The sequence below is a fragment of the Balaenoptera physalus genome, assembly GCF_965194825.1.
Source record: "Balaenoptera physalus genome assembly, chromosome: 15".
Taxonomy (NCBI): Eukaryota; Metazoa; Chordata; class Mammalia; order Artiodactyla; family Balaenopteridae; genus Balaenoptera; species Balaenoptera physalus.
Genome location: NC_138894.1, coordinates 51,586,038 through 51,604,868, shown reverse-complemented (window position 1 = coordinate 51,604,868; position 18,831 = coordinate 51,586,038). Strand labels below are relative to the sequence as shown.

Genomic DNA, 18,831 nt, shown 5'->3' with positions numbered 1-18,831 from the left:
GCCTGGGATGAGCCCTGGAAACTCTCCCAGCAGCCTGTTAGTGAACTTTGCCTGCCTGCCTGCCTGCCTTGTGGAAGTCAGCCAGCTCTGTCCACTGAGGGGCTGCTCAGATGACTGTATTTCCACGCCTGGTTTGTGAACACAGATTCAGCACTTAACTGTCTTCTGCTGCTGTTCATGCTTACAAAAGGAAAAGCCCTCCAAAACTTAGTTCACAAAATCCAATTTAAGGACCAGAAAAAGGTATGCCAGGTGCAAAAATTCTAAAAGGTCCTTTCTCCAAGGAAGAAAATATTGACTGAATCACCAATCCCAAGTTTCAAAAGGAACAGTTCCTTAAGTTTCCCCCCAAGAAATCCCTGAAATGTGTAAATAGAGAAGATTTGTCAGTGAGAGTTACCAAGAAAACTTCTGAGGCCTGAGATGGCAGGCCTTCAGTCAAGACCATGCCTATAATATGTCGTTAGGTCTTGTTTTTTAGGCCTGGAGTTCATTAACTGTCGGAAGTCAAACTTTTCCCTACAGTGCTAGGAAGAGGAAGTCTGGCAAATGGGGTCTGAAAAACTTCTATGGATGAGTTGAGGGGCAGGTATTTGTTGAGTGTCTACCTTGTGTGGGTCACTCTGCTAAATGCCAGGGATATAGCCAGGTACAGCAATTCAGACATGGCCCTGCCTTCATAGAGAGGGAGGAGGGGAGACGGTAAGCTGACTATCACAAAAATAACCATAGTTGAGCTAAATGATACAAAGCAAGAGTATGGACTGTCATGGAATCATACAACAGGGCACTTTCATACCTAAGAGATGATCTGGATGGAAGGTTTTGTATAATACGTACTCCCTCTCCTTCTTTCTCAAGGATAGTGGATGGAGGTCCTTGCCCCTCTAGGAGCTACAAGTATTTGAAGCAAATCTTCAGACAGATTTTGGGACTGTGTGCCCAATGAACCTAGAGGGGATACTAGAGTCCCTGAGAGTGGAAGAGAGATGCTCTTGGAAAGATGAAAGTGATAGAAGCAGGTCTCCAAGGCTGAGATCAGAAAATAAGACTCTAACAACCTCATACTTAGGATGTATGTTAGGATGGCTATTATCAAAAAAGCACAGGAACAAATGTTGGCAAGGATGTGGAGAAATTGGAACTCTTGTATATTTTTGAAGGGAATGTAAAATGGTGTAACTGCTACGGAAAACAGTATGGAGGTTCCTGAAAAATTGCCAAAAAAATTACCATATGATCCAGCAATCCCACTTCTGGGTGTTTATCCAAAAGCATCAAAATCAGGATCTCAAAGAGATATTTGTACTGCCATGTTCACTGCAGCACTACTCAGAAAGAATCAGCCACATGCCAGATGGAAGGTTTGACTTTCAACTGTTGACAACAACAAGGATAAATTTTAAGGACACTATGCTAAGTGAAATAAGCTGGTCACAGAAGAACAAATACTGCACGAGTCTACTTATATCAGATATCTAAAATAGCCAAACTCATAGAATAGAGTAGAATGGTGGTTGCCAGGGGCTGGGATGAGGGAGAAATGGAGTTGTTGTTCTTCAGGTATAAAATTTCAGTTATGCAAAATGAATAACTTACAGAGTTGTAGAGATCTGCTGTGCAACACTGTGACAATAGTTGACAACATGCAGTTCAAAATTTGTTAAGAGGGTAGATCTCATGTTAAGTGTTCTTACAAGGGAAGGAAGGAAGGAAGGAAGGGAGGGAGGGAGGGAGGAAGAAAAAGAAAGAGAGAGAGAAAGAAACAGTAAAAGAAAAGAAAAGGAAAGGAAAGAGAAAAGAAAAGGAAAAGGGAAAGAAAGAAGATAGGACTTTAGACCAGGGGTTGACTAACTGTGGCCTACGGTCAAATCCAGCCTGCTGCCTGTTTTTGTAAATAACACTGTACTGTAACATGGCCACACTCATTTATTTACATATTGTCTGTGGTTCTTTGGCACTTCAACAGCAGAGCTGAGTGGCTGTGATAGAGGCTGTATGACCCACAAAGGCTGAAATACCTGGCCACACTGTGCAAGGGTGTCAGCTGTTGGCTGTCTTCAGATTCTCCACATTTCTGTTCTTGTTATTCTCCTACAGGAAAACTTGAATCCTTTCCCTATTGCTTATTAGTTTGTCACTCAACCCAAGGACTGGGCTTAGCCTTTTTTTGGCCACAATTCTAATTCACATGCACCTAGGTTGCTACCTGTAGTCGCTAGACACACGTGACTACTAAAATGCAAATTTAAAGTATTATAATTACCTCTGGGCCTTCACAAAAAGAATTTTGCCACCCCTTGCTTTGGATTCCTCAGTACTCTTATCATCACCACACCAGAATGTCTTAAACACCTTTTATCTGGGCTGCTTTGGAGGGAGGAGGGCCAAAACCTCAACAAAAGTCCATGTGCTAAGAACATCAGAGTGCACTCATAAGCACCTCCTGTGAGCCAGGCTCTGTTTTGGAAATAGCAATGCATTTAAGCCCTCACATTAACTTTTTGAGGTAGGAATGATCATCCTGATTTTACCCATGAGAAAACAGAGGTTCAGAGATGTAAAGTAAATTGCTGAAGTGGCAGAGCCATATTCGACCTTAGATCGGTCTGTCTATGCATGTTATCACTACATCCAACTTCCTACACTGCCTGCTGCTTAAACATTTCTATAGAATTACTGGGAAGAATTCTATCACTTTGGATAAAGAGAGGATCAGTAGGAAATACACCAAGTGAATTCATTCTGCATAACAAACAGTATCAGGCTGCCTGCATAGCCCAATGTCACTGTGTTGGTTGGTTCCTTAGAGCCTTGGAAGCTTGGAGGGTCAGTTACCACTGGGTTCTTTTTGAATTCCTGTAGTTGTGTGCTGCAGTAAGGGTGCAGGGAGGAGGGGAAAGTTTGCCTTATTATAAGACCATCTTCCTGCCAGTTTATTATTACCCCAGCAATCACATCATAAAAATTCATGCTCCTCATCCAGACAAGGGAACCAGGATTGGGAGGCAGTTCTGGAAACTACATCAACAAAGGAAATTTACAAGACCTGGGGATGTTTAGTTCAGAGAAGAGAAGCAAGCTAGCTGTGCATTATGTCTTCAGGAAGCCCTGCCATATTGAGAAGAGCAGCCTTCTGTGCTTTCTGTCAGAGTTGAGAATGTAGAACAATAGTTTGAAGTAAAATGAAAGATTTTGGCTCAGAGTTTGAAAGAATGTTCCAACAACTGGAACTATCTAACAATGCAATGCACTTCTGAGATGAGCTCACGCAACTCTGGAGATGTCCAAGCAAGAGCTAATGACACTTGTCAGGGATGCTGTGGCATGGATTTCTGAAACGTGTGAAGGTTAGACTAGGTCACCTCTACAGCACCCTCCAATTCAAAGAGCCCACAATTCTGTGAACAAGAGATCAGCCTGAGGACCACACTGGGAAAAATCAGCACTTTGAACCAAATACGTTCTAACTCCTTCCACATCCTAATCACAACATCTCACTAAAAGCTAGTGGCTGTTTTCAACTAAGCCCCAGTCACCTCTGGGCATATTCCAGGACTAACTGAATATTTATGACATAACTATAAGAATGATTTTTCAGTTTGTCAAGTGAAACTATAAGATCTCTGGCTTTGGAGGAGGCAGCAGGGAGTGGGTGGTCAAAATAATAATATTAGCTAATATTTACATTAACTTTGCCATTTACAGGAGAACCTACGATCCAGTTAATCTTCACAACAGCCCTGTCGGACATGTTAGTCGTTATCATTCATTTGTGCAGGAAGAGGCTGCCCAGTTCCCCCACAGCTGCAAACGGCTACAGACCTAGTGAGTGACACCTTGAAGGCAGGAGGGATCACGTTGGTGGACAGCATTTTGAGAAATGTCCTACAGAGACTAGCTGAGAGTTTAGGATTATTAGTCAGGATTTGTTTCCAGTTTTTGTAAGGAAGGTGGTCATTTTGGCTCATGAAACCTGGCAGAAGCGAATGCATTGCTCAGAACATCGTGTATTTACAGTTTGTAGTTTTTACAAAACTACCAGTGTTTTCCAGTGCTTCAATTATCAGAATGAGTTTCACTTTCACATCCTGAGGAGGCATTCAGCTTGGGAGGCTAGAAACGGCAAGAGACAGTTATCAAGGCTCATGCCGTTGAATTATAGGCTGTCTTTATTGCTCATTGCTCACATCAGCAGCATTGGATTTTGTATCCTGTTTACCCATCAGGTCTGGACTGAATCATCCCCTCTTCAGTCACAGCGCTTGCCTTTGGAGGCTCCCGGAAGGGAAACAACGAGCAAATGTTAGTTAACCTATGTGAGGCCTAGAGGATGCTTGCAGACTGTCACCTGGAGAAACCCTCCAGTGTTGCTGGGGTCCTATTAGTGTGATGAAGGGGCCTGTAAATAACTGGGGATGGCCATCTTTGCTTCTAAAAATGAAAAACATCCCTCATCAGAAACATGCCTTCCAACATGTAAGGCAGGCAAAGCTTTTAGGTAAAGAATTGGGTAGACAGGTACAGGGTAAGGCAGGGGAAAGCACTCCAGGCAGAGGATCCACTTGAGTAAAGGCAGGAAGGCATGAAAATGAAGTGCCTCTTCTCTTTAACCAGAGTACAGGGTGCGTACAGGGGTGCACACAGGAGGCTGAACAGGTGGCTTTTAGTTTATAATATGATGTCTCTCCAATGGGGGGCTGCAGAGAGCACATTTAATGCTGGGGTCCAGTGCTTGTCAAACATGCATCAAAATCATCTGGAGGGCTTGTTAAAGCACAGCTTTCTGGTCTCCACCTGCAGAGTTCCTGATTCAGTGGATCTGAGGTGGGGCCCAAGAATGTGCATTTCTAACAAGCTTCCCAGCGATGCTGACGCTGCTGGTCCGGGGACCACTCTTTGGGAACAACTGCTACAGCTAGTCAGCAGCTGATAACTGTTTTGAGTAGGGAAGTGAGGTGATCAGAGCTGAGAGCTTACTGTCTTTATCTGACCAGTCTGAAGGGCCGATAATTCTGTGAGAAGATATGTAAGGAAAGGAATTTGTGAGAGAAGGAATTAGCCCAGGCAGTGAGTATATGTTCAGTGGTGAGATCTGATTCAATGCATTTGATTTTTCACCTACCTGGCAGTGGGGACTAAGGAAGATGAACCACATGACCCATGGTCCTCATAGGAGAACAATGGAACATCAAAAGTTCTTTAAGTTACCAGATAAAGCATGTCATTTATAAAACTCTAGAATGGAGTTTTTAACCCCTGAAATGCATTTTCTTTTTTTTTTTTTTTTGAAGTATAGTTGATTTACCATGTTGTGTTAATTTTTGCTGTACAGCAAATTGATTCCTCTATGTATATGTGTGTGTATATATATATAAAAAATTATTTTTTATATTCTTTTCCATTATGGTTTATCACAGGATACTGAATATAGTTCCCTGTGCTATACAGTAGGACCTTCTTGTCCAAATGCATTTTCTTAGTGTCAGTTTTTCTAAAGACACTGACCATGTTAGTCATCAATGACCCCACTGGCTGGCAGAAGGAATATTTCATGGCTTTTCCTCCTCTACTCTTGATCTCTTAGGTGTGAAGAAGAATGACAGATTATGAGATTTAATCTAAAACGTCTTGAGTTTCACTTCCATCACAGAAATGGCAACTAGAAAAACACAGGAAAGGCCCAAAGATCTGCCTTGTCTAAGAAATCCTGACATGGCCCAAAGAAGAAAGTCAACATGGTGTACTTCTAGGCTCAACACTAACAAAGATGCTGCCCTAACTAAGGTGGGTATGTGCTTTAGGGCAAAGCAGAAGGAGGAAAGAAGGGGGAAGGTTTTCTACTGGTAGTAGGGATGGGAGCAGGTTATTCTTAAATCCTATCCTATTGGCCTGGTTAATGTAAGAGAAAGCTGTCACCCTCCACACTAAAGTATTATTGATGATTGGAGCTTAATGCATGACTTCATTTTGTATTTTATCAAGGTCTTCATGAGTCAAATGCAATAGCCCAGTCTAGCTAGAGAACATTGTATTCTAAGGTTACACTGCAGAAGAGAGGACACCCTGACCCAGCAATTGGAGGACTTGGGGTTTTTTCCCTGGTTCTGCATCTCTGAATTTGGGCAAGATCTTATCTTCACTGGATCTCAAATTCTTCATGTGAGAGAGGACAAAAATTGTACCTGGTCATCTGTATGATCCCTGCCATGACTGGTCTTCAGCGACTCTGTACCACCTATGCTGAAGCCAGCTTTACGGAATGAGAGTGCCCTGAGCAGTGGTCATGGCACCATCCCCCTCTGGACAGCTGGTTTTACCTGAACTCTGCTAAGTTTAATTCCCTGGTGTCACAAGCATTTATCTCTGTGTTGGCCAAAGAAGACCAGGGTGGGAAAATTTCAGTATCAACTAGTAAGAAAATGATCTAGGACACTAACGATCTCATCTGGTTAGAGTGAACGAGGAAGGTTCAGTCCTCATGTCCTCATCAGCAGTATTGAGAGCATTTATGCCACAAAGAGGAACAAACACCATCAGTCACTTTAAGGGATTTCCAAGGAGGCCACAACACGACTCTTCCCATTCAGATCACTAAGGTTGGCCAATCCCATACTCAGCTCACACTCAACACTTTCTCTCCTTACCCATCACCCCAACTCTGTTCACTCCCCTGTATTACATGTGTATGTGTCCATTTCCCTAACCACCCATCACAATGTCATTCTCTATGAGGACCAGGGGCATAGTTCATTCTTCTTTACCTCATCTTAGTTTTCTCTACCCACCAAGTCTGGGGAAACAATTAAGGGCACAACTGTAATACCTTTGAGTCCTGATTCTCCACCCAGAGTCATTGCTGGAGTCTAAGCTCCCCGTGGGTCCCCACCATTCCCAAACATGCCCCTTGACTCCACTGCCCAAGGATGATGGTCCTTCTCAGTAACTCTTCACTACTACCACGGGCGGAAGAGGAGTCCACAGAGCTCACTGCTGCTGGCAGCAGGAGACCAGGGCCCTGCCTCTGCCTGGCCTAGTGCTCACCACGGGTCCGCTCTCACAGTTTTTGCTCCTGTCTCTCATCACAGAAGGGGAAGCTTCCTTTTTCACCAGTGATAACAGTTCCTATGAGACTCCTCCCACCTCCCAAGGAAACCCGCTATTCTTCATTTGCAGCTCTGTCTGCAGGTGAGCAGAGCATTCCCAGAGCTAGACAAGAGGGTGTTGAATGATACCTTCTCATGTCTTACGCCCACCAACCATGGTAGAATGAATGGGTAAGAATGTACATTTTCTCCCGCCTCACAATAGGTTCCTTCTCCACCTAAGGGTATTAGGATCACCCATTGTCTCCCCTCCTAATACATAATTGTGAAATGTTTACAATATTAGGGCTCAACTTAAGTCCCAAAATTCTTCTATTTTTTCCCCAGAAAGTCTTAGGAGATTCTCAGATACAATAACTGCCAATGGTCTGTTCTGAGTTCCTGGAAAGGTGTATCTTCATTACATTACTTCTCTGTGGTGCCCTTCACAGCACTTGGATCAGAGAAGGTAAATGTTTGACAAGAAAATAAAGGTATCAGATAATTCACTCTCATCTTGGAAAATGCAAAGCAAAGCTCAGAAGTGAAGGGCCGTGGGTAGTTAGTTTGCAGGAAAAAGTGAGTAGAAGGAAAGGTGAACAGACTCCTGCCTGGGTGGTGCACGTTCAGATGGGCAACAGGGTGTGGGGGGAAAGGAGGCTAGAGGTCTGGGAACTGGGAAGGTAGGAAAGGACATGTGAAGAACACTGAAATACTGTGGCTGAAAGAGGGAAACAATGAATAAGAAAATGAGACAGGAAAAGAGGAAATCAAGGTAGGAAGATACCAAATAGCTATTTGGCCCAGACTGCAGCTATCTCACCAGAGAAGATGGGGCTAGAGAAATGGCAGTGTAAACAAAGAAGAAAATGATGTGGATACTGTGCAGATAACTCTGTCCTCTAAAGACAGGCAGGAGGTTGGAGGCTGAGTCACCAAATATTGAAGACTCCACTGTCGGGGTCCTAGTCTTAGCTCCAGTCTCCATCCGTCTCTCTGTCCTTTCTGAATCCCACAAGACTTCTGCGTACTTAACATACTTCCCCGTGAGGCTGCTGTTGCCTCCCTGTCTAGGGTATAAACTTGTTCTTGGCAAGCGCAAAGTCTCACAGTGGGTCTCCAGTCGTCACAGCCCCTAGAAGAGTGCCAAGCACAGGGTAGCCACTTACTGATTGGACTGCCATCACAGACTGGGGACTTCCCTGGCGGTCCAGTGGTTAAGACTGGTGCTTCCAATGCAAGGGGTGTGGTGTTCGATCCCTGGTCGGGGAACTAAGATTCCACATGCTGTGTGTTGATAAGCAATCACAGACCGAAAACCAGAAAGACAGCATGGACCTTCCCATCAGCCTTGCAGGGGAGAGTACAGATTTTGCCACCCTAAAAACATTCCTTCATGCTCAAACACCTGGTCTGAAGAATATCCATGTGCACTAAGTATTCTTGCAGGACTGTTCAGATGAGAAAGTCAATGAAGGACCTTTTCAAACTTAACCCAGCATCTATTCCCTGAATGCCCACGATGTGTCAGGCACTTTGCGGAGGCTGGGGCCACAGAGAATAATGACACAATTCCCTATTTCTTGGAGCTCACAGTTTGGTGGGGAAGATGGGCATTAAAAAAGAAATTACACGTGTGATGAGGGTTACCAAAGGACCCTCAGAGGTGCTTAGAAGTTGGGCAGCCAGTTCTTTGCTATGGTATTGGCATCTCCTGCCCATCCAGGGGGTGGTACATAAGGGCCAAAACGGAGACTGGAGGGGGGAAAGCTTCGGTTGCTCCACGAACCATCAGCTACTTGTAAAACAGAAATCAGAGCAGGGGTTTCTGTCAAAGTCAGGCCAGGAAATAAAGGACACATCATACATACAATGAATCTATAACCTATGAGGTCCCCATACAGGCTGAGATGCGTTTCCCCAAGTGGCAGGCAGCTCTGCTCAGTGTCAAGGCCAGTAACACCCTGGAGAGCAGGAGGCTTGGCCTTCCTCTACCTTCCACCATCTACAGCAAAGCTGTGAATTCCAGAGTAAATGAAGAGGACCCGTAAGCAGTGGGCTGCTGTCACAAAGCCCATGTGCTGAACTTCTCCAGGGGAATAGAGCCATTGCCGAGTCCTTACTCCTCTGTGAGAAATAAGGCTGTGGAATAGAAGCAACAGAACATGTGGCAGCAGGGAGAAATGAAAGTGGAGAATGCGAAAGGTCCAGGGGAATAAGGGCTCACAACACTCTAGCTAACGGGGGAAAAAGGGCCAACTCCATGTGTCTCAACTGCCTTGAGAAAATCATTGACTGACAGCAGTATTGCACAATTTCTGGTATCGATCAAGTCATTAAAATAAAAATTATATTACATTAAATATGTAATATTTAAGAAATCAAGACTATACTACAAAAGTTTAAAATCTAATTTTTAAACATCTAAAAATTAATTTTTTTACTTGAAGTGGTAAATTTTAGATACCAGAAAAAACATGGTATTTGGAATACACCATTGCCTGAGGAGGCTAGAAAGTTGGAAAAATAGAATGTTACTGTATATAAGAACTGGCTCTAAATTTCTGCCTTTTTGTGCATCCTTACCTAAGTAACTAAGTATTAAAGTGGTGATTACCGCAAATAGGAAAAAGAAAGTCTTACACATATGACATTGACGTTGATTACATAATATAGAAATTTGACAAGTATTCTGGATATTGTATATAAAAACTCTGAAGAGCTAATGATAGGCCCTAGGGAATTCTGGTCCTAACAAAGCACCAACACAACCAGCAGCTTCTCCCCAGGCATCAAAGGCTATGATCTCCCCCAGAGGGGTTGCTGACAGCCCAGCCTCTGAAAGAGCTACCAAAATCAATACCAATCACTAGACAATGACATTCAGAGGACATCGAACACTAGAATGATTGTGTCAGGGCACCATTTGCCAGAGCCAAATGCTTGCATTTCCAAATGGCGAATCCTTTTCGGGAGCAGATGTATGACCATGAAGGCCTGGCTGTGCTGAGAGCCATGGAAACTGTTTTGCAAGCTGGTATCATTAAGCAAGTAATAACACTCCTTAAGCCTGCTTCAGTGCATAATTAAGGCGGGTTTCAACTCATCAGCCACCACACCTATTGTCTGAAAGCACCACAAAATGGGTAAGAATGCATGCAATAAAATGAACTACGGCAAAGTTAACAGCTTCCAGGTAAGCTATGTTGCCAGAAAACTGGGCCTTCTAGAAGCAGCACAACAGAGGCACAATCCCCAGCGCCCCATGACACCACCTGCCTTCATCCCTCTGAACAAGCGGTCGGGTGGGCACATAGGGGGCTTGCTGCAAAGCACAAGAGGGGAGAGGGACCTGGATGTGGGATGAGTCTGCCCCAGAAAAGAAATTCATTCCTTTTCAGAGCTCCTCCACACAGCTGGGAACTAGGAATATGCAGCCTTCTACACAAAAAAGGATGGGTTCAGCTCAGATAGCATTTCTGCCAAAGGCCAAGGAAAAGCCACTGCACTGTGGTGTGTCCACCACAAGCAGCCTCAGGCACATCCTTGGGGTGAGTGTGGGCACCACCAACGCTGTGCTAGGCACCACACACTCCGCGTCCCTTTTCTGCTGGGAGCTGCCTCCTCTAGCAGATTCCACTCCTTTGCCCTCAGAAATCTGAGAAGAGTGGCCAGGAGCCGGTGGCGTGTAGTGGAAAGGGTATGGCTTTGGAGTCAGGTGGACCTGGGTTACAATCCTGGCTCTACCACTTACTTGCTGGCTCACCTCTATCCTTTCCACCCGCCTCTCTAGGCCTCAGCTTCCACATTATAAAGAGGGTTTAATAATATTTATCTTTCATAGCTGTTTTAAGAATTCAAGATAATATCTAGCAGAGTGATTGGCATAGAGGAGTTGGTCAATAAAGAGTAGCTATTATTATTACTAATAAATTATCACATGGGGTGTATGACTACGTGGGGATGATTAGAAGAGAGGTGGGAAGAAAAGAGACATTGGCACAAACAATGAAATGGGCTTCACTTTGAAGAAAGATTTTTCAGAGCACCATGTAGCTCTCCTATAGAAATCCTGCCTCCCTCAAAGGTATTACGCGTGTGTAAACACTCTTTACTTTCTTTAAGCAAGTTTCCCACAGCCTTGTGATCTGCAGCAGGCAAGTTTCATCCTGTTTTCATGGGTAAGAGAAACTGAGGTACAAAAGATCACCCGATTCTCTGAGTGAGTCAGAGGAACCACCCAAACATCAACCCAGGGGTATCACAGTCTCCACTCCTTCTGGACCCAAACTGTTCTAACAAATTATTCATATTGGGTAGAACTCCCAATTAAAAAAAAAAAAAAGATTAGTCCTCCAATGGAGAGCCCTAGGTGTGGGGCAACCAGGAAGTCAGTGTGCAGAAGACCCAGGCTGGGCTTCCACAGTGCATGCCCCAGCACCATCCTGTGCCAACCTCTCCTCTCTCGGTCGTGTCTGGTTCTCAAAGGCGTTGACCAGGAGCACACACAGGTGGAACCCACAGTATACCTTCCTCCCTATGGCCTTCTGGCCTCAACCACAGGGGGCCGTGTCCACGCCAGGCATCTGCCTATCCTCAGATCCTGGCTCTTGGACCCCACTCACCGGTTCGTAGGCACACACCTTTCCACCCAGCAGGCTTATTCAGATTCGGTTCACCCAGCCTGGGCTGAGAACAGGCAGAGTGCCCTGCTTGCTGTTGTAAAAGGAACCAGCTTCATCAGAGGCAAGCCAGCTTCCACCACTTTGTAGAATGTGACATCGGGTTTTGTTTCCTGCTTTGTTAGGTTATTCCCCCACCTCTTGGTCTCATTGCCTCCTGCATACACAGCCCTGGAAAAGGGCCTTTCCTTGTGAAACTTGGTAGCCTCACAAAGTCCGGAGGGGGATGAGGCCAAATGGCTACCACAGACCTCTGAAGAAATCCCTTCTCTCATGCCCTTCTATTAGATGGACAGTTCATGCTTCCACTGGAAGAGCTCGAACCTGGCATTCCTTGCTCATTTAGTTGAGTAGTGTCCTGATCTTGTGCATGTAAGAGCATTGTACAAGGGAGGCATTTATAAATAGGCACCTGGTTTTGTGCCCAGCAGAGTGACTTGAACATAATAGGGACAAAAATGTCTGCTGAATGAATGTTCATTTTATTGGTATACCTAAGCCCTTATTTCATGTCTTGCTACTTTTTAATTGTACCTTTAAGTGATGATATACAGCTTTTAGAAATGCAAATTCAAATTAAGCTCCTTCAGAGAAACCATTAGAATTTAGCGGTGTTGAGGAGAGCAAATGCAAGGACCCAGTCACCTATCTCATTAGTAACTTTCCCTGTGAACATGACGCAGAGCTCCGTCAACTGTTATTCTATTTCGGGGACCACAGGCATTCCTCTGTAGTCAGGGAGAGGAAACCAAAGCAACTTCTTGCGACAAGTTCAAAAAGCCAAAGAATCTAGCAACCTAGAAAGGTCTCCCCAGGCCTGTACGACTTTGCTGCCAAGGTCACCAAGACAATAGCAACATAACAAATATCAGGGACATCAGCTGGCTGGAGAGTTTGCTGTTAAAATACATCTGGGCTCCGTCCCTGGTACCTTCTCTTTCCACTTTTGCTAAATCTACTGCAGCAGGTCAGAAGCTCTGTGACACGGAACTGCTCCCTCTCCCTGCACATTCTTCATGCCAATCCTCTTTGTAAATGTTTACTTTAAACATAATCTGCAGCTTTACTAAGATTATGTCCTGAGCACATTTTTTTTTCGTCATCCGTATCTGTGCTAAGAGAGCTGATGCCTTCCTGCACCCTGAAGTCTTGCCTCCAGATTTATTCCTCAGACTTTCCCCAGGCCTTTCTGTTCTGATGGGGGCATTTCAGAATCAGAACGCTGCAGAATCCTGGAGGACAAGGATCACTCATTACCCTTCCTTTGTATCTTCTATGTGCCTCACACATAGGAAGCACTTGATAAATATTTTTAGCAAACCGGTCTATTCATTGCTCCCTGAACTCGTGAAGCACATTCCCATCCCTGAGCTCTTGCTGAAGCCTTGTCTCCTGCCAAGAATGCACTCTCTGCTCCTTCCCATTTATGCAAATCCTGACTGTCCCTCGGGACCAAAATTAAGCCCTCTGAGATCTTACAATTAACATACTATTTTTTAAATTAGTCTGGGTCTACATCTCGTCTCCTCAACTAATCTGAAGTCCTGTAAACTCTGTCTGGGCTGAAGCAACTTGACAGAACCAAAACGAGGTGAGAAAGGGGGTCCAGTGCCAAAGCTTTGCCTCAAAGCAAAGGTGAGGTGATGTCAGGGGTCTTTCCAAATCAGACACTGGGATAGCAAATGAAAGATGCCTACTTGGAGGTAGAATCTATGTAAATGATTTAGACTCAAAGGCAAAAGCAAAGGAACAGAATGGGTGCAGAAGCTGAGGTTAGGATATGGTCAGTCCAGAAGGATGCCCTAGGACAAGGCTCATTGGCCCTGACACTGATATTGAAAGTCCAGGTCCTGCCCCCTCAGGCAGGAGGACTTGGCCCTTAAAGTAGTCCTCCCCAGCTCTGGCACTGGCACTGACACTGCCCAGTAGGAACTGCTGAATCCCTTATTAGAACACTTCCATCCTCACCCAGGATCTAGCACAGTGTTATACAAACAGCAGGAAGGAAGGGAAGCAAAGAGGGCGGAAGGGAAGCAAAGAGGGCGGAAGGGAGGCGAGTGGATCACTGGTCCACTCCCCTCAGCCAGTTCAGAAGGCCAGAGCGAGCCCAGGCATCCGCCATCCTCACACACACCCAGTTGTTTTTAGTAACTGCCACATCTTTCATGCTTTGGGGATTGCTTTGATCTCTCTGGAAGGTTTTGAGTTCCTCAAGCATGGGGACGTTATCTGCTCTTTTTTGTATCTACCACTGAGGAACAGGTACTGGTTCCAGCCTCCAGGGGGGGCAGGGGGTGGGCGTGGGGTCTCACTGCACTGCTCACAAGGGGCTCTGGGAAAGATTCTGCTTCCAGTTAAGCAAGGGCAGCTGCGACACCTCTGTGGGTTCAGCCACTCTGCCTTTTCGTAGTTTCCCACAGTTGTCTCTTTCTCCATCCCCCCCAAAACACACGAGGTCAACCATGCCAAGAGGGGAGCAGAGTCCCGCCTCCAATAGGGCTTCCCCAGGCCTCTGCCTATTTAGGGATGGGGGTGGGGGACTGGGTCCTCATGATTCTTCCCATAGCCAACAGCAGAGGGATGGGGCCTCACCCCAGGTCCAGTTTATGGCCCCACCCAAGTTCTGCCAAACTCATGACTGCCAAGTGCACCAAGAATGGGCATGGTCTGAGCATGACTTGAGGCTGGGCCTGCCCTGTCTCCCTCCTTACTGTTTTTCAAGGCAGAATCACACCTAGGGGAGGGGACTGTTAGCACTGTGATGGCTTCTCCCTCTAATCACATGCAAAGTTGAAAAACTAAGCGTATCAGGGGAATTCTGAGCAGTAAAAACAAAACAAGCTTAAAAAACAAAACCCAAACCCCGCAAAAACAAAAGAATGGGAAGTTCTGCTCCATTCTGTAAAATCCGATTTCAGATCAACTGAGTGTAAAAGGAGAAGATAGTCCGCGTTACAGAAGAGTGAATCAGCCAAGCAAAATCCAAATGGCAGAATGAAGGAGGTACGTGGTTATTTTTATAATCAATGTGAAAGAGGCAGGACTGCCAGAGAGAGAGGCTGATGGGCCACAGCCACAGAGAAGCAGCTCCCTGAGCAGACAGATGGCTGGGGCTCACCTTTCCTGTTCCAGGCCCTGAGTGTTATTTCTGAGCAAACAAAAGCTTGTCTCGTTATCAGCTGACAGTGTTGACCCAGCACTTGATGCACACAGAGGCTCCCCCTCGGAACCTGGACCACAACCCTGTGGGTAGGCAGCACAGGAGCTGTTAAATCCATTACACATAGGAGAAAACCAAGTCCTAGAATGATTTGCTCCAGGTCTTCGAATATAAAAATGAGATAACCAGAACTTGAATTTGTCTGTTATAAAGCCAAGGTTAGAGCTCCCTGCACAGGCTCAGGGGCCCTGGGGCCTCTGCTGGAAGGGAAGGAACTCGGCTGCATAGTCAGTGTGGCCCCCTGGGCTTTTTCACCCCTTCTAAACAGGAGGTGAGAGCCCAGACTCCTGTCCAACCTCCAACCTGCCCTATTATTCCAGTGAACCCCCAGGCTCAACAGACTTTGGATGGCTGTGAACTGGCCCTCAACCAAAGGCATGAGTTCAGCCGCACTCTTTTTTGCCAAAGCTGCTTCTGGTAAAACAAATCTATAAAGAGAGGTTTCTCCTAAGGAGGCCCCACCCAGCTCAGCCAAAGGGAGAGAATGGGTGGGTGACAGGGCTTCCTATTTTAGGAAATCCATCAGTTCTCTATCAGCAGAGGCTGGGCCTCCAGCCAACAGGTCCCTGGAGGGAGGAAGAATGAGGAGTCGGGTCAGCTGTAGAGAATGAACGCATGTCCCCAGCTGTGGGCTCCAGGGAGGGGCAGTCTCAGCCCCTCTGAGCTCTCGCTACAGAGAGGCCGCTATGGCCTGGCTCCCCTTCCACTTCCGCGGGGCAGAGGCACTGCTTCCCGCAGCCTGGCCCGAGGCCCCTGGGGAAGGGGAGGGGGGGTTGAGGCTGTGCCCCTCCCCCTAGCAAAGTGTCCAGACGCCAACAGGCCCACATCTGTCCTCTACCCTCGGAAGAGGTAGCCCCCTGCTCTGTGACCCTGGGCAATTTCCTCACCTGGAAAAAAGCGACAGCGGCACCTCCTTCATAGGATACTGTGGCACTCACCCAGGAACCACTGTCCCCTCCTCCCAGCAGATACTCTGAATCCTGTGGTCTCAGCCCCTCAAAGATCTTGTTCTGTGTCATCAAATACAGTTTTCCCTAAACCCCAAACACACTTCTCTCCACCCCAGTCACGTATTCCTGTGTGTAGCTCCGGCAGTCCCACTTCCGGCCCTCAGTTCCACTGGATATTTCATCTACCAAGCACTTACGTGCCAGCACCAACTGCACTGGGGAGGAGCACAAAGGGAAGAGTGTTGGGGGCAGTGTGGCGGGAGGGAGCAGCCCCGGGGTGCAACCCTTTTACTTAATCGTCACCTAATTAGGCTGCCACCTAATGCTCCCACCAGCACGCAAGAAGTGCTAACTTTGCAAAGGAAAATTTGGTGCCTAACCCTCATTTCTCTCTCCAGATGTAGTATATTTCTTCTCTCGGGGTGTTTTCAAAATCTTATTCTGCAGATTTCTGATGTTAACGTGTTATCTTTCTTTAAGAACTTCCCTTGGATCAGCACCCACCCTCGCCCTCCCCCCTCCACCATTCATCACAGGACTGAAGCAACCTCAAGAGCAGAAGCCAGCCTGCTGGTCCAGCAAATGAGTGTGGACGCCCTCTCCTCTCAGGCCTCTTAGCTCAGCTAAGGAGGACATCAGTTACAAGCTGGGGGCCGCAGCCGGAGGAGTGAGCGTCAGCAGCTTCCAGAGAATGAAGCAAGACATTTCAAGTCAAAAATCTCTGCACGGGCCCTGGGCCAGGGCAGCATAGTGCAGTGCGATTACAGGAAACAATCTAAAAAAAATCAATCTTGAACGGGCAGCCAGTGCAGTGCCTCTGACAACAGACAACCACTGGGTCTTCTCCTCTGAGGAGCTGGCAAGCCACTACCTGCAGCAGCACAAACAAGAGAACTTTCTAAACCAAAATAGTATCCTGGGTCTGAGAAACAGTGAGGGACAAACACCAGAGCTCAGGGAAGAGTTTTATGAAGGTTTAAATCACCTCTGCAAAGGGAAGCTAAAATAAGGTAAACCTGCTGAAGGGCTGTCAACCCCCATCATCACTGTGCCCCTATTAACTAGTGATAGTGACGAGGACGAGGTGGTGTTGTGTCGTCATCGTCACCATCATCCCCCGCATCATCATGGCCCACCTTCACCGCTGGACACAGCTCCTATTCAGCCTCTGGGCCTGCCTGCAGGTTTGATGAGGCAAAAGAGGAGGCTAGATTTGTTTAAAGAGGTCGGTGTGGGGATGACAAGAAAGCAAGATAAAAGGAGAGAGACGCAGAAGCACAAATTCCTAGCAGACAAGGCCTACTACCAAGTATGTGAGACTCGGCTGATTCCGCCAGAACCATGAGGTGGTGGGTGAACGAAGGCAAGGGTTTTGCTTGTCAGCTCCCCTACCGGCACCTGCCTCCCTGGGGTCCTGGAGGTGGAGCATATTTTGAAAGAACCAAGGGACACCAAGTTCCCAAGACCCTGTCTCACATTTATTTCCTTTTCTGTTTCAACAAGGACACTATTTTGTACTTGTTTAGTGATTCTTCACAGACAATTTTCTTCTGGACTGAGGCTGGTTTTATCAGATAATCCAGGCAGCTACTGGGTGCCCACCAACATGTCCTACTAGGAAATGAGAGCTGTAGGAGGGTTGATTTATTAACTAAACAAAGGAACAACAAAATATCACACACCCGGAGGCGATAGATCTGGGGACAGGAAGGCAGGACTAACTCAGGAGGATTCCCCTTCAGGACAGGCAGGGAATTCTGAACTTCCCCACCATGTGGGAGCCCCTCTACTCCTATGCTTTTTTTTTTTCTTTTTTTGTCTTGGAATTTTATTTTTTTATTGAAGTATAGTTAATTTACAATGTTGTGTTAGTTTCAAGTGTACAGCAAAGTGATTCAGTTATGCATATGTATATTCTTTTTCAGCTTCTTTTCCATTATAGGTTATTACAAGATATTGAGTATAGTTCCCTGTGCTATACAGTAGGTCCTTGTTGCTTACCAATTTTATATAGGTAGTGTGTTTATGTTAATCCCAAACTCCGAATTTATCTCTATCCCGCCCCCATGCTTCTTGCTCTGAGGCAAATGTCCTGAGAAGACATCCCAGGATTTAATAACCAAGCAGCATCTGTGCCTTTCTCCATGCTGGGGTCTGGCCTCCCGAGTTCCCAGCAAGCAGAGGTTCCACTGAAAGGGAAAACTCCCCTCTGATGAATATCAGCATATTCATCAGATGCTAATATAGCCCTGCCTGAGCTGCATCCATCACACCTGCCTCTCTTCCTTTTTTCCACCTCCCAGAATGGGGAAGGGCTTCTTTTCTGCTGGGCCCACAGCTGATGAGCTTCAAGGTGCAACGTGACATTAAACTCCCTGGTGGCAGTCCCTCATCGTGGTTGCCATGGTGCCCTGCAGGGCTACTCAGCTCCCTACTCACACCCAGCCTGCAGCTCCTTAGGCAAAAAGGCAGAACCTCAGTAAGACTGGAGGTAATGAGCAGGGGCATTGAACTCTCATTTCAGTCAATATATTCCTCATCAACCCCAACAAGCATTCGACTTACTTATATACTCCCTGTCAACCCTGGAGAGCAGAAAGGGCAGGACTGGTGAATGGAGAAACGAATACAGAGCACCCTGCCAATCCACAAGGCAGAAAATAAACCCCTGGCACATGGCAGGTACTCAGTAAATATCTGTTTAACGTATAAATGAATGAATAAGAGCAGCTCAAGTATGGTTTAGGCCTCTTGAGGGACATTTTCTGAAAAGACACTGTTGGTATTAATAATTGGTGCACTTGATGTGTCATTTCCTGCCTTCCAAAATGCTTTCCTGTGTTATCACACTTGGTCTCTGCAACAAGAAAGGGCCCTAGAACTGGGCTGGGAAA

The 18,831-nt window shown here is 46.2% G+C and overlaps 1 protein-coding gene across 3 annotated transcripts in view; it reads right to left on the bottom strand.

Moving 5' to 3' along the window:
* LOC309643542 (uncharacterized protein) overlaps positions 1–18,528 on the bottom strand; it is a 118,536-nt gene extending 100,008 nt beyond the window's left edge. For 2 of the 3 annotated variants that reach the window (XM_082426319.1, XM_082426318.1), the window contains exon 1: positions 15,875–18,528. In XM_082426319.1, coding sequence (XP_082282445.1) covers positions 15,875–16,006 — 132 coding nt within the window. In that variant the 5' untranslated portion in view covers positions 16,007–18,528. Of the gene's footprint in view, positions 1–11,710; positions 13,797–15,874 lie in introns of those variants that run through there. The other variant, XR_014253792.1, reaches the window with a different exon arrangement.
* Positions 18,529–18,831: the final 303 nt, after the last annotated feature.